Raw genomic sequence first — 12,759 nt, 5'->3', positions numbered from 1 at the left:
CTATGCTTTGTTGTCTTAACCCCATGTGGTACTTGCGTTCTGCATTTTATTGTATTTAATTAGGATATAATAATCAAAGTCATCTCCTTGCCTCCATCACTAAAGTGCTTGCTGATGTGATGTTTGGACAATTTTTTTTCACGTATGGGAAGCGTGCTTCTAGAACTACTCCATGCCTACTGTCAGTGCTGAAGAAAAACCAGTGGAAGCCAAGGAAAAACTGTTACAGCTTGGTAAAGGCGTTGATATATTTGGTAAATATGAAAAGAACACGGTTAGGTTTCTGCAGGATTAGGTCTCTGCTTTTTGCGGATGATGTGGTCCTGGTGGCTTCATCTGACCAGGATCTTCTGCTCTCACTGGATCGGTTCGCAGCTGAGTGTGAAGCGCCTGGGATGAAAATCAGCACTTATGAGTCCGAGTCCATGGTTCTCGCCCGGAAAAGGGTGGAGTGCCATCTCTGGGTTGTGGATGACTTCAAGTACCTCGAAGTGTTGTTCACCAGGGAGGGAAGAGTGGATCGTGAGATCGATAGGTGGATCGGTGCGGCGTCGGCGGTGATGCGGACCCTGTATCGATCCGTCGTGGTGAAGAAGGAGCTAAGCCGAAAGGCAAAGCTCTTAATTTACCGGTTGACCTACGTCCCCGTTCTCACCTATGGTCATGAGCTTTGGGTTATGACTGAAAGGACAAGATCAAGGGCACAAGCGGCCGAAATGAGTTTCCTCCATCGGGTGGCTCTCCCTTAGAGATAGGGTGAGAAGCTCTGTCATCCGGGAGGAGCTCAAAGTAAAGCCGCTACTCCTCCACATCGATAGGAGCTAGATGAGGTGGTTCGGGCATCTGGTCAGAATGCCCCTGGAGGTGTTTGGGGCGCGTCCGACCGGTAGGAGACCACGGGGAAGACCCAGAACACGGTGGAGAGACTACCATATTTTTCGGACTGTAAGGTGCATTTAAAATCCTTTAATTTTCTCAAAAATCGACAGTGTGCCTTATAACCGGGTGCCCCTAATGTATGGCATAATTCTGGTTGTGCTTACTGACCTCAAAGAAATTTTATTTGGTACATAGTGTAATGATAAGTGTGACCAGTAGATGGGAGTCATACATAAGAGTAAACTGCAAGATGACGCCAGTAAAAAAAAACACTACCATTGAGAATATAGAACATTACTCACAGCGCTCAAAAATCTGTCAAAATGTTTTTAATACGACTTCGGTAAGCTATGAAGCCGCACCGCTTGATGGATTGTCAGCGCATTAAACATATGAGTATTATTATGGTGCGTGTATAAGGACCGCAAAATGGCACCTATTAGCAGATATTATCTGGCATTTTGTTTCGCAATATTATGCAAAAACAACTTTTCTTACCTTCTGGTACCTGCTGATATTTATTTGGGATCTGCATAAATCCTGAAAATGTGAGCGCGTCCGCCATTGTAGTCCGTGCCGACACCGTGGTTGATAAGCATCTTCTTTTTTTCTACCTTCTTATGTGGCATTCATCTTCCGCTGTTGCCATTTCTAAAATAAAGTAGTGTAAAGTTCTTACTTATATCTGTCAGTAGACTCGCCAAGAAAGCGCTAAAACATACCGGTATAGTGAGTTTACATTATTCACCCAAGGAACTTCAGTTATTAGAGGGTTCCGGTCGGACGGTTTTTCACGGAACACAATTCCGGCGTTGTTGTTGCACTAGTGAGCCACGAATGAGGAGATGCTGCTCGGTTATTGATTGAAGTAAAGTCTGAATGTCATTAAAACAGTTAGCTCCATCTTTTGACACATCTTCCACTCCCGTCCTTGCACGCTACACCGCTACAACAAAGATGACGGGGAGAAGACGCTGTCGAAGGTGAGCCACGTAAAAAAGACCGCCCACAAAACGGCGCATCCTGAAGCAACTTTCAGAAAGCTACTTGAAGATGATGTGTAAAACATCATCTATGCAACATTTTAACCAAAGAACCACCATTACATGTTATGTAGACCACAAGATATTGTTTTACATTTAGGAAAACAAATCATAATATGACCCTTTTAATTCGCCTCATAATCCGGTGCGCCTTTTGTATGAAAAAAGACCTGAATAGAGCCGCTCATTGGCAGCGCGCCTTATAATCCGGTGCGCCCTATGGTCCGCAAAATACGGTATGTCTCCCAGCAGGCCTGGGAATGCCTCAAAATGGATAAAGTTAAAAAGTTTAAGTACCAATTACACACACTAGGTGTGGCGAAATTATTCTCTGCATTTGACCCATCACCCTTGATTACCCCCTGGGAAGTGAGGGGAGCAGTGAGCAGCAGCGGTGTCCGCGCCTGGGAATCATGTTTGGTGATTTAACCCCCAATTCCAACCCTTGATGCTGAGTGCCAAGCAGGGAGAAAATGGGTGCCATTTTTATAGTCTTTGGTATGACTCGGCCAGGGTTTGAACTCATAACCTACCGATCTCAGGGCGGACACTCTAACAGTGACGTGCGGTGAGGTTCATGGCTGGTGAGGCACTGACTTCATCACAGTCAGATTTAAAAACATATTAACCCTAAAGAGTATCTTATTCACCATTTGATTGGCAGCAGTTAACGGGTTATGTTTAAAAGCTCATACCAGCATTCTTCCCTGCTTGGCACTCAGCATCAAGGGTTGGAATTGGGGGTTAAATCATCAAAAATTATTCCCGGGCGCGGCGCCGCTGCTGCCCACTGCTCCCCTCACCTCCCAGGGGGTGATCAAGGGGATGGGTCAAATGCAGAGGACAAATGTCATTACACCTAGTGTGTGTGTGACAATCATTGGTACTTTAACTTAACTTTAACTTTACACATACAAACTGTAGCACACAAAAAAGCACATTTAATAAAAAAACATTATTATGGTATTACCTTTACTTATAAATGAAGTCCATGCGCCGCTGTTGTGCTGGGTTAATGCACCCCCGCCGTAGAATGCACCCCCTGACGGGAGTGTTGTATCAACTAAAGACCACACTTAAACTTTCCACGTGCAAGATTGAATCTATTTAAAATAGTTATTTAATAAGAAGCCAAAAAGTGCAAAAACAATAATGTTCATGTTGGAGGAGTTGTGAATGAATGAAATATGAAATCCGTGCTGCAGTCTGCAGGTGTACCTAATGTTGTGGCCCTGCAGTCATTCACAACTCCTCCAACACGAACATTATTGTTTTTGCACTTTTTGGCTTCTTATTAAATAACTTTTTTAAATAGATTCAATCTTGCACGTGGAAAGTTGAAGTGTGGGCTTTAGTTGATACAACACTCCCGTCACGGGGTGCATTCTACGGCGAGGGTGCATTCTCTACCACCAGGAGGCGGGATTACTGCGAGCCTCAGCCAGTGCGTCTTTTGCAGCCGTTTTATGATTGCTCAGCACAAGAAATACTTACACACATACAGTTGTTGACAAAATACACTGTACATTATATACCTCAGCTAACTAAACAATGGAAATGTATAATATAATTCATATAGCAATACGGTCTCACTGCACAGCAGGCCAGCAGTTAGCCGAGTCCGCAATCCATGTTGAGGCACAACGCAGTATTCTCAGTATTTGAACGGCAAATGTGAAAATTCAGCGATTTTGAATAAAAATAATCTAAAACTGGTGAAGTTAAATGGAAAATAACTTTATAGTATTGCCTTATCACTGGATACATATAACAATTAAATTTTTATTTTTTATTTTTACATTTTTTTTCTTTCCGTGATGTCACGTGAGGCCCCGCCTCACCTGCCTCCAGTGACTGCACGTCACTGCACTCCAACCACTAGGCCGACTTCGGGTAAGTGGAAGAAGATGGATGAAAACAACAAAAACAGCATTAGTGTTCAAATTTAGTAGGACATAATGCAAATGGCGAAGCAATTAAACATTACTCAGTAAACGTCCTTGTGAAACCCGTCCAAGTGCATTACAGAACTTACACAACATGGAGCAACCGAAGAGCGCTCTTTGACGCAGCTCTAAAAATAAACCGCTAATGTAATGACTGTAATGACCCCCCTCCCCCCTCCCCCCACCCCCTCTTCCCCTGTTCTCGCTGAGAGGCAACGCTTGTCTCCACTCGTGTGCTCCCGAGAGTCCGTAAAAAGCCGCAAACGCAGAGCAACGAGGTCTCCATTGAGTCGTTGAGGAAGGCTGTGATACTGAGGGGACTTCATGGAGCACCTTGACAAAACAAATGCCGGCAGATGCTGTGCTTGCCAGCACACCTTATGAAGACTTCAAACGGGAGGACTTCAGGAAAGGAAAAAAATATACATAAAGAACTATTTTGGTAGTGTGAAAATGAGATATCTGTAAGTGTTCTTCCTTAATCCATAGTCATGTTTAAAGCAGCTAATATTTTCCCATGTGAACACTTTGGGTCTTTATCATATGTCCACGAGTTAACTCTTTGTTTCACCTTGAAGGCGCCGTACTGTCCGCGTAGGGGTATAACATACTCCCTTTTTCTGAGGAGAATGCCTTATCTGTTTTAAAGTAGCAGCTTCTAGATGCCGCTATTAACGATCGTAAGGCTGGTCTCTTAAATCTTTAGTAAAGCTTGGTAATATTCCTATTCTGTCTTGATGGTCCTTCTTACTCAACATATATGTCATACGAAAGAATTTGGGATTGACCAGTGACTTTTATTCCCTGAGAGGAAGACTGGTCTGACGCAACCGTAGTAAGGTGATTCAGCAGGAAACCGATGGTTTGTACAGTCTAGGTAGAGGACGAGACTCTGTCCCAGGTGGAGGAGTTTAATTATCTCGGGGTCTTGTTCACGAGTGAGGGAAAGATGGAGAAGGCAATCAGCCGGAGAATCTGAGCAGCTGGGGCAGTATTGCAGTCTCTCTGCCGCACTGTTGTGACAAAACGAGAGCTGAGCCAGAAGGCAAAGCTCTCGGTCTACCGAGCTATCTACATTCCTACTCTCACCTATGGTCATGAAGTGTGGGTCGTGACCGAAAGAATAAGATCGCGGATACAAGCGGCCAAAATGAGTTTCCTCAGAAGGGGGGCTGGCATCTCCCTTAGAGATAGGGTGAGAAGTTCAGTCACCCAAGAGAGACTCGGAGTAGAGCCGCTGCTCCTTCGCTTGGAAAGGAGCCAGCTTAGGTGATTCAGGTATCTTGTGCGGATGCCTCACGAGCGTCTCCCTAGGGAGGTCTTCGTTGCACGTCCCACTGGGAGGAGACCCCGCGGCAGGCCAAGGACCAGATGGGGGGATTACATCTCCTCTCTGGCCTGGGAACGCTTCGGGAATTCCCCTGGAGGAAGTTGCTAATGTTGCTCTGGAGAGGGAAGTCTGGGGGTCTCTGCTGGAGCTGTTGTCCCCGCGACCCGATTCCGGATAAGCGGTTGAAGATGGATGGATGGAACATAACTCAAAATGGTACAACTCTCATGCAACTTTTGTCCGGGCCGATCTGAATCATTTCTATGACGTCACTTTACGTTTATGTTACAAGCCTCCACTTTTCTGTTGGTGTAGGTTAGCGACTCCACCTCCACCCTCAGAGACAAAGAGAGTAGATGCCTGACAGGAGGGTTCACTGCGGTTCTTTCATTCCGCTGTAGATAACATTTTGATTAAACTTTCGGGAAATGTCTGAAATAGGATAAGAAATAAGTGATGACATTTTTGTGAGAAATGGATCACTGTCTGCATTCAGGATTGTTTCTACTATTGGGAGTGGAGGTCTGTGCTCTACGAGTATTTTGCTGGTTGGTAATGTTTTCTTTTTTACCACCTGTTACGTGCACCGCTCGTACAACCTTGCACGTATTTAATTTACTGAGTCTTTCACCTATTGGTCATAGGATCTGATTGGTCAATCGAGTGGGGGTCAGATCTTAAAGCCCTGGAGGTGGAGCCGGAAGCTCTCTCCCTCAATGTTTCACCGCGACTCGCTTAACTTGCGCTAACATCTACATGCAAAATAAGCAGTTCATCAAACAAGTAGGTCCCGATCATCTGGAACATAATCGGGGGCTTGTCCGGGATGTGAAACCGGGACCTATCGCACCCCAAGCGTGAATCATTGCTAACCATCGTAAACCCTACATATGTTGTGCCTTATGATTAGTTTCGGAATCTCTTTGAACTCTCAGTTGTAACATTGTAGTACTTAAACAAAGAAATGTTTTGTATGAGTTCACAACATCCAACACCGTCATACGAACATAATAATTATAACCTGCGATCACCAATTTGAGTTTAAAGAAACTTTAATATTATGATATTACATATTTATTATTGTCTACATCTAATATACAGTACAGGACAAAAGTTTGCACACACATTCTTCTCATTCAATGCGTTTTCTTTATTTTCATGACTATTTACATTGTAGATTGTCACTGAAGGCCTCACAACTATGAATGAACACATGTGGAGTTATGTACTTAACAAAAAAAAGGTGAAATAACTGAAAACATGTTTTATATTCTAGTTTCTTCAAAATAGCCACCCTTTGCTCCGACTACTGCTTTGCACACTCCTGGCATTCTCTGGATGAGCTTCAAGCACACCTGTGAAGTGAAAACCATTTCAGGTTGAAGCTCATAGAGAGAATGCCAAGAGTGTGCAAAGCAGGAATCAGAGCAAAGGGTGGCTATTTTGAAGAAACTAGAATGTAGAACATGTTTTCGTTATTACGTACATAACTCCACATGTGTTCATTCATAGTTTTGATGCCTTCAGTGACAATCTACAATGTAAATATTCATTAAAATAAAGAAAACACATTGAATGAGGAGAAGGTGTGTCCAAACTTTTGGCCTGTACTCAGTGTTGGTGCTAAGAATTTTCCAAATGGGGTCCCGGGTACCCCATCAAGTCATAAAAATGGGGTCCCACAGTAAATTTTTGGGGTCCCACTTTTTTTGTCACCGTTTTGAAAACAAATGATACATGTATGCATTATCCTGTTATGTGTCCTGGGCATGACGTTAAAGTGCATCCGGCAGTGGAGGCTCCTCTATGGGGTCTTGGGGCACTAGGAGGTTAACCCCTTTACTACTGTTACCCCAGGTGGCCCTTGGCAAAGGCCTAGTACCTGACTGCCCCCTAGCCAGGGATACGGTGAAGACGGTAGATTTAAGAACTACCACAACGGCTGCGATGGCGGAAGAAGGCTGCAGCAGAAAAGGGTCCCCAGTCGTCTTGGACTCCATGCCACTGGACCCTGACCCCGATTCTGTCAAGGATCGTGTGGTGACTGTCTGTGCACCAGTAAAACAAAGTCACGCACAGGCATCCTCCATAAAGGGATACACCCCTACCAGGAGGATCGTCATACTCGTTCGAGTGACCGCCGATAATATCCTGTTATATCTCACATTCTATATTGTGTTTTGGAAAAAGGTGGTCATAAACGTTACTTAATTCATTTAAAAAAATAATACAAAAGAAAACACATTTTGTGTCCAAACTGTACTTTGGTTTATAAAAAAATAAAAATAAAAATAAAAAAAATAAAAAATTCATATGATTATCGTTAGTATATTAAAGCAAATATTCAAGATAAAAAATGTCTCTCAAAAACAAATTTAAACATCATAAATGACAAATACTTTTCGACATTTTTGCTGGCAAACCTATTTTTCCACTGGTATGGCAACTCCGGTACAGGTGTTTCCATTATTTCCCCCAACGCCCCGACAAAATGAATCACCGTGCTGCCTTCATGGAGAACTTAATGCTTCCAAATCACTCAAGTGCTTTAATAAACAGCTAAATAGATTTATTATTATAAGTGTACATCAAAGGTATTATCGACTACAGGCCGCAAATGAATCACATGTTCCTCTCTTGGTTTATACAAACAGAGCTCGTCACAGAAATATTGAACAGAAATCAAAGCATCACCGCTCTGTTTGCAGTATATTCAAGTTGAAGTCGGACATGGAGTCATTTACAGTCACAAACTGTACAACAGTCGGCGGAAAGAGAACGAGAGAGGTGCGCGGGGGCGATCGAAGCGGGAGCATTTCGGTGACGTACAGTTACAGTCCTGGTCAAAAGTTTGCATACACTTGTAAAGAACATCATGTCATGGCTGTCTTGAGTTTCGAATAACATCTAAAACTCTTGTTTTTTTTGTGATAGACTGATTGGAGCCCATACTTGTTGGTCACAAAAAACATTCATGAAGTTTGCTTCTTTTATGAATTTATTATGGATATACTGAAAATGTGAGGGTCAAAAGTATACATACAGCAATGTTAATATTTGCTTACATGTCCCTTGGCAAGTTTCACTGCAATAAGGCGCTTTTGGTAGCCATCCACAAGCTTCTGCTTGAATTTCTGACCACTCCTCTTGACAAAATTGGTGCAGTTTTCTGACATGGACTTGTTTCTTCAGCATTGTCCGCAAGTTTAACCAAATGTTTCATCCGACCGCAGAAATTTCCTCCAGAAGGTCTTATCTTTGTCCATGTGATGTCAGATGAAACAAAAAATTGAACTGTTTGGCCACAATACCCAGCAATATGTTTGGAGGAGAAAAGGTAAGGCCTTTAATCCCAGGAACACCAAACCTACCATCAAGCATGGTGGTGGTAGTATTATGCTCTGGGGCCTGTTTTGCTGCCAATGGAACTGGTGCTTTACAGAGAGTAAATGGGACCATGAAAAAGGAGGATTACCTCCAAATTCTTCAGGACAAGCTAAAATCATCAACCCGGAGGTTGGGTTTTGGGTGCAGTTGGGTGTTCCAACAGGACAATGACCCCAAACACACGTCAAAAGTGGTAAAGGAATGGCCAAAATCAGGCTACAATTAAGATTTAAGAATGGCCTTCCCAAAGTCCGTGTGGACAATGCTGAAGAAACAAGTCCATGTCAGAAAACCAACTGCACCAATTTTGTCAGGAGGAGTGGTCAAAAATTCAACCAGAAGCTCGTGGATGGCTACCAGAATTTGGAGGTAATCCTCTTTTTTCATTGTCCCATTTACTCTCTGTAAAGCATCAGTTCCATTGGCAGCAAAACAGGCTTAGAGCACAATGCTACCACCACCATGCTTGACGGTAGTTTTGGTGTTCCTGGGATTAAAGGTCTCACCTTTTCTCCTCCAAACCTATTGCTTGGTATTGTGACCAAACAGCTAATTTTTTTGTGGTAAAGGAATGGCTAAATCAGGCTAGAATTTAAGGTTTTAAAATGGCCTTCCCAAAGTCCTGACTTAAACGTGTGGACAATGCTGAAGAAACAAGTCCATGTCAGAAAACCAACTGCACCAATTTTGTCAAGAGGAGTGGTCAAAAATTCAACCAGAAGCTCGTGGATGGCTACCAGAATTTGGAGGTAATCCTCTTTTTTCATTGTCCCATTTACTCTCTGTAAAAAAACAGTTACATTGGCAGCAAATCAGGCCCAGAGCATAATGCTACCACCACCATGCTTGACGGTAGTTATGGTGTTCCTGGGATTAAAGGTCTCACCTTTTCTCCTCCAAACCTATTGCTGGGTATTGTGGCCAAACAGCTAATTTTTTTGTGGTAAAGAAATGGCTAAATCAGGCTAGAATTTAAGGTTTTAAAATGGCCTTCCCAAAGTCCTGACTTAAACGTGTGGACAATGCTGAAGAAACAAGTCCATGTCAGAAAACCAACTGCAACAATTTTGTCAAGAGGAGTGGTCAAAAATTCAACCAGAAGCTCGTGGATGGCTACCAGAATTTGGAGGTAATCCTCTTTTTTCATTGTCCCATTTACTCTCTGTAAAAAAACAGTTACATTGGCAGCAAATCAGGCCCAGAGCATAATGCTACCACCACCATGCTTGACGGTAGTTATGGTGTTCCTGGGATTAAATGTCTCATCTTTTCTCCTCCAAACCTATTGCTGGGTATTGTGGCCAAACAGCTAATTCTTTGTGGTAAAGGAATGGCTAAATCAGGCTAGAAAGAAGGTTTTAGAATGGCCTTCCCAAAGTCCTGACTTAAACGTGTGGACAATGCTGAAGAAACAAGTGCATGTCAGAAAACCAACAAATTTAGCTGAACTGCACCAATTTTGTCAAGAGGAGTGGTCAAAAATTCAACCAGAAGCTCGTGGATGGCTACCAAAAAGCGCCTTATTGCAGTGAAACTTGCCAAGGGACATGTAACCAAATATTAACCCAGCAGATTTGGTCACATTTTCAGTAGGCCCATAATAAATTCATAAAAGAACCAAAATTCATGAATGTTTCTTTTTGTGACAAACAAGTATGTGCTTGTCACGATTGGGTCGCATTTTATTGCGGGGTTCGCTCCCCCCGGGATGCAGATGGACCACTCCGGACAGGACGTGCGGGTAGGAACATGATTTATATTTGTCGAAATCAAACAAGTACCAAAAACGAAAAAGTGCCGATCGCACTGGACGCTAAAGCTAACACTAGTATAGACTAGAGATAAGGAATACTCACATAACTGTGGCAAGAAGCAAACAATGAAGCCAGACTTAACGTAGCGAGCAAAGTCAATAAATAGCTTTCTGATTAGTGGCTGACAGCAGCTGAGCTAACCAGAGGCAGGTGAACCCAATAAATCCCCATGGAAACAAAAACAAACCCAGAGGTGTACAAACAGTAACTCAGGGAGTCCAAAACTAACAGAACACAACAAAACATGATCCGGTCCACGGATCATGACAGTGCGCCAATCACTCTATCACAAAAAAATATAAGAGTTGTAGAAGTTGAATTGGAAACTCAAGACAGCCATGACATTATGTCTGTTACGGCTCAGACTCCTGCCAACGCCGCTCATCCGTCTGTGCGCCCATGGGCGTTTCCTCTCCGCTGCGGGCGCACCTCCGCACGGCTGCAGGAGATCTGTAATCAGCGCACCTGCCCGGGATGAACGAGCTGCCTTCATAAGCTCGCACAACCTGCTATGCCGCGCCGGAGTATAATCTTCTGTTGGCGTACAACCTCCGTTCCCGCGTCTGACGTTGCTGTGCGTCTCGTCATTCCTCGTCGTCGTTCCCCTGCTTCCCGGACTGCCTCTCGACGCCTCTCGCTGTCTGTCTTCCTGCCTTGTCCCTCCTCTCACCCAACACAACACTAGGTAACACACACTACAGCTAATCACACCCATAGCTACGCACCACATACACTTCTGGATCTAGTTCACACTCCATTTCCTTAGTTTATATTATTATTGTTTGATTATTATATATAGTGACTATATATAATAAATACTTAGAGCCCCCTGGTGTCTGTTGCCGTCACCTCCCCTCAGTAACCATAACAATGTCCTTCACAAGTGTATGTAAACTTTTGACCACGAGTGTAAAAATGATGTTTCTCCGATTACTGAAGGGTATACTGTCATTGATAACACAGAACATTCATTGAAGGTCGGAACTGAAATGTAGAAAAAGCAGGGTGAGGAGGGCGAGAGAGGTAGAAGTAGCGATAGGAAGGATGAGAAGCGAGTTAGGGTCATGCAGGCGAGATTTTTAGTTGCTTTTACTCAGCAAGCTGTTCAAGCTTCTCTCCACGGCCTCGTCCAGCTCCTCCTCCAGCTCCTCCTTCTTCGACATGGCCAGCTTGGACTGGTAGTCGCGCACCTTCTGGTCTATGTAAGGGGCACTTTGTGTTCCGTGCAGCATGAGGGTCCACTCCTTGAGGACGCCTCGCTGGAGCTCCTCGCCTCGGAAGCCCACCTGCAGCACCCAGGTCCCGCGCGGGTCCTCGCCCCAGGTGTGGGTGGTCATGAAGGGCCACTTGTCGAAGCCCACTTTGGAGTCGTCGTCGCGGGGCCTCCGGCTGAGGAGGAGGGACTTGGTGCCCATGGGCGAGGTCATGTTGATGTTGAGGTCGCCCCGGCGGCTGGCGTTGACGGTGATGACCGCCTGGACGTGTTCCAGGTAGCGGACAAAGTTGTCCTTGCCCCGGCAGGCGTCGGTGGCGATGGCCAGAACCAGCTTGTTGCCCGACTGGATTTTACTGCAGAAAGTCACACAATTTGACACATCAACATCCATCCATTCCCTACCGCTTGTCGCTCTTGGGACGGCGGGGGATACAATATTGAAAACATGATTATTCATTAAAAATGATAATTATTTTAGTTTTTTTTTTTAAACCAAGTCTTGAAAAAGAGGGGGTTGTCTATTTTCTAGTTAAGTGGTTCTCGAAATTTTATTACCAAGTACTACCTCAGAAAACACAATGACCAGCATTGTTGTAGGCCTACGTATTCATTAAAAAGAAGGTTACATTTAAAGGTATATTTAATAATTTCGGCCACTGTAATACTACACACAATGCACAAACATCATCAACAATGATACTCCATATATATATATATATATATATATATATATATATATATATATATATATATATATATATATATATATATATATATATATATATATATATATATATATATATATATACATATATAAACATATACACATACATACATATATATATATATATATATATATATATATATATATATATATATATATATATATATATATATATATATATATATATATATATATATATATATATATATATATATATATATATATATATATATATATATATATATATATATTATTATATACATACATACATATATATGTATGTATATATATATATATATATATATACATATACACATACCTACATACATATATACACATACATTCACACATTTAAACATATATATACACACATTTACCAGGTATATTTAATAATTTCGTCCACTGTAATACTACAAACAA

At 42.8% G+C, this 12,759-nt stretch overlaps 1 protein-coding gene across 1 annotated transcript in view; it reads right to left on the bottom strand.

Moving 5' to 3' along the window:
- Positions 1-8,365: 8,365 nt before the first annotated feature.
- The window catches only part of LOC133657044 (neuroendocrine convertase 2-like), a 75,410-nt gene continuing 71,016 nt past the window's right edge, over positions 8,366-12,759 (bottom strand). The window contains exon 12 of the mRNA XM_062057928.1: positions 8,366-11,968. Coding sequence (XP_061913912.1) covers positions 11,479-11,968 — 490 coding nt within the window. The 3' untranslated portion in view covers positions 8,366-11,478. The remainder of the gene's footprint in view (positions 11,969-12,759) is intronic.

This window comes from Entelurus aequoreus, linkage group LG09 (assembly GCF_033978785.1).
Source record: "Entelurus aequoreus isolate RoL-2023_Sb linkage group LG09, RoL_Eaeq_v1.1, whole genome shotgun sequence".
Taxonomy (NCBI): domain Eukaryota; kingdom Metazoa; phylum Chordata; class Actinopteri; order Syngnathiformes; family Syngnathidae; genus Entelurus; species Entelurus aequoreus.
Note: the sequence above shows the minus strand (reverse complement) of the source record. Positions and strands in the feature narration are given on the sequence as shown.